General features: G+C 35.0%; 1 protein-coding gene across 1 annotated transcript; it reads right to left on the bottom strand.

Moving 5' to 3' along the window:
• Nucleotides 1-475: 475 nt before the first annotated feature.
• On the bottom strand, nt 476-1,402 carry Or9s18 (olfactory receptor family 9 subfamily S member 18). Its single transcript, NM_001001122.1, has one exon. The coding sequence runs from the start codon at nt 1,400-1,402 to the stop codon at nt 476-478; it is 927 nt and encodes a 308-aa protein (NP_001001122.1).
• Nucleotides 1,403-3,558: the final 2,156 nt, after the last annotated feature.

The raw sequence follows: 3,558 nt of genomic DNA, 5'->3' as shown, positions 1-3,558 counted from the left end.
TGAATTGATAGCTTGCATGTTGATTAGACTATAAATCTGCTTAAAACAATTTATCAATGAAATTTATCTAATTATTAATTTTGATATTAAAATACCAATAACTAATTTACACATCACTGAATAGTTCGTATCGAAGCATTTTGAGTTTCTTCAACTTTGGGAAGATCTGTTTTACTGCTTCATGAGTTGCATTCAAGATAAATATTTTCTGATTGTATTTTTAATGATGAAGTTTGATTAGGCTCCTGTATATGAGGCAAAATAAACACATACCAATGCAATTGTCCATTCTTCCAGTTTACATTTTATTTCTCATCAGTTGTGATTTCATTTATTAATAAATATAAAAAATAAAATATTTTATCTCCTAAATCAAAGACTTCAAAAAAGGAATTATTACTGTAGTATAAACCATGAGAGTAACAGTGAATTGGAGTAAAGTCCAGGTTAGCTTGTAAGACTTACATCCAGAGAATCAGGAAGAAAATCTCTGCCTGCTTCTCTTCAGGGCTTGCTTGACATCTTTGTTCCTCAGGCTGTATATGAGGGGGTTCAACATGGGGATGACGATAGTGTAGAAGATAGATACCACTTTGCTCTGCTCCATGGAGGAGACAGCACTGGGCTGCGCATACATGAAGAAAACAGTCCCAAAAAACAAGCAGACACCAATCAAGTGGGAGGCACACGTGGAGAAAGCTTTCTGGCGTCCCTGCACTGTGCGGATCTTCAATATTGTTGAAATGATGTAGATGTATGAGACAAAAACAGTCAGGAAGGTACTGACAATAATGGAACCACATAAAGCAAGAAGAACCAGCTGGTTTATAAAAGTGTCTGAACATGAGATGGATAAGAGTGGTGGGACGTCACAGAAGAAGTCATTGATCTCATTGGACCCACAGAAAGACAAAGTGAAGGTCATTGTGGTTTGAGTGACAGCGTTCACCGCACCCCATGAGTAGGACCCTGATACTAGCAGTCCACAGACCCAGCCAGACATACTCACAGAGTATAGGAGAGGGTTGCAGATAGCAATGAAGCGGTCATAGGCCATGGCAGCCAGCAGAAAAGCTTCTGTGGTACCAAAAAGAGACAAAAAGAAGAATTGCGTAGCACACCCACCAAAGGATATTGTGTGGTCCTGTTTCAAGCAGTTTATCAGAGCTCTAGGAGCAATTGTGGAGGAATAGCAAATGTCCAAAAAGGAGAGGCTTTGGAGGAAGGCATACATAGGAGTGTGGAGGTGTGCATCCATCCTGATAATTATAATCATGCCAAAATTTCCCACCACTGCTATAACATACAAAAATAAAAAAATCAGAAATAGCAACATTTGTATACCAGGACCTCCTTTGAATCCAAGTAGAATAAACTCTGAGACATGTGTAAAATTTGTCATTTTATAACCAGAGCCACTGAGGATGGAAAAGAAAGAAGAGATACACGAAGAAGAGAAAGTTCATACTTTACTACCTACAGGATTAAATTAAATTATAGACTTTTGTGTAGCATTAGAATCATTCTGCTTATAACCTTGGTCTACTGTGTTCCATATGCCATGAAAAATAGGAAAAGGTACAGCTGCAGGAGAAAGGAATTGGAAATAAATAAGTATTGGTATACAAAGAATCAGCATCTATGAATATATCAATAATATGCTCACCTTATCAGCAACACTAAGGACCTGAAACTATGAGGTATGTTAATCTTGTAATTACTTTATTCTTAATTAATAAAATACAGATAAATCTCAAAATCTAAGGGCTACAGGTATGGCTCAGTGGTAAAGTGTTTGCACATAGTCCCAAGGTTCTAAATTCAATCCCTAGAAACATAAAAAGCACAAAAACAGACATGGGGATAAATGAGACAGAACGACTGATTCAGCCACACAATTTAAGATTTGTTATACTGAGTGCACTATGGAGATGCTGGCAAGTTATAAGTACTGTGCACAATCACTTCACCTAGAGTCTCGTGTTTCAATATTTAATTTCTTTCTTAGGCTATAACACATCTTAGATTTAAAAGCTTCAGACAAAAACCTCCATCTTTTTAGAGGATGCGACTACAGAATGAGCCTCAGTGCCACACACAGTTCCTTTTCCCTTTTAAGGATCTAAAAGAGAAATCTCCACTTCTAAAAACACCTCATATCGCTTCGTGTGTGGTGTCTTCTGTTTCCTAGCTTAGCTGCTTAGCATACACTCAACTTTTCTGGTCTCCGACCTTTTGTGTTTTATAATTTGTATCAGGTCACCCTATTAATCCTTATAAGGTCCCTTACGATGACACTAGATCCTTTTAGATAGGCCGCAATAATCTTATTTCCGTATTCTTCATAACTGTGTCTGAAAATTTCCTTTTATAAGGTAACATGACATATTCACAAGATCCATAAAATATGCAGAAAGTGTCGTGAGAGGAGCTATTCATTCCATAAAATGTTTATTGGATACATTCTAGACAAACTCATGAATTTTTGTTAAGATACAAGACAAAAATAAACCAAATAATACATAAGTTTCTTATAAAATTAGATCATTTCATTGTAATTGATGTGCTGTCTTTCTTGAATATGTGATTGTTAAATTATTTTTCTTTTATCTTTTTCATTCTGATACACATTTCTTCATGAACTATTATACAAATATCACATAAAACATAATTTAATTTAGTATCTTCACTTAAGGAACACTTGTATTTTAGTAAATTGAGATTTTGTTGTGTAGTGAGATGTCAATTTTCAAAACAGTGACTGATGAAGCTGTGTATTTATGAGGTAGGTATTTGTATGCGTGGAGGTATTGGCAATTTTAAAAAAGTTTGGCTACTGTTTTTCATTTTGCTTATATATTGCTAGCAACCTCTAAGACTCAAAGTAGAGCTCTGAAACAGAGAAATAGTTCAGTGTACTAGTTAATGTAGCACTCTAGTATCTGGTATAATAAGGCTCTGGTATCAAAAACACTGGCCTTAGTGTTACCATTTTTCTGGCAGCTTGACCTGTTAGATGTGGATATTAAAAGTGATGGTTCACTGCGAAAACTAAGGCATTTTATACGTAAAAGTATTTTGCAGATTCCTGGCATATAGTAAGCACAATTTCAGTTTTAAAATTATCAATAGTTTAGGATACACTGTTTCTCCAATGTGTTTGGATTTGTCTGTTGTGTTTATATTTATGAATCAATTGTTATCATTTTATCAAATTATCAGTTTATCAATTCATAAACTGTTATATTTATGAATCAATTGTTATTCTCAGCAAATTACGAGTGATTCAGAAGCTCCATCTATTTAACTGCAATTCAAATATACTTAATATAATTGGTTACAGGGTCTTTGAGAAAGCACTATATTTTCTATAAAAATAGACCTCACCTAAATATGTAGTCTCTCTCCTTCCCTTTCTAGCTGACCCTTGAGTTCCTCTTCAACTATGCAGCAAATTATGTACACACGAAATTTTCACAGCCCAATTTTGCAAGAGATAAGGATAAAGAATATATAGTTTCCATGGTGTTGGTCATCAGAGATTTATTCCCTAAGGTT

This window comes from Rattus norvegicus, chromosome 17 (genome assembly GCF_036323735.1).
Source record: "Rattus norvegicus strain BN/NHsdMcwi chromosome 17, GRCr8, whole genome shotgun sequence".
In the NCBI taxonomy this organism is placed as follows: domain Eukaryota; kingdom Metazoa; phylum Chordata; class Mammalia; order Rodentia; family Muridae; genus Rattus; species Rattus norvegicus.
This window is presented reverse-complemented; position numbering and strand designations above follow the sequence as displayed.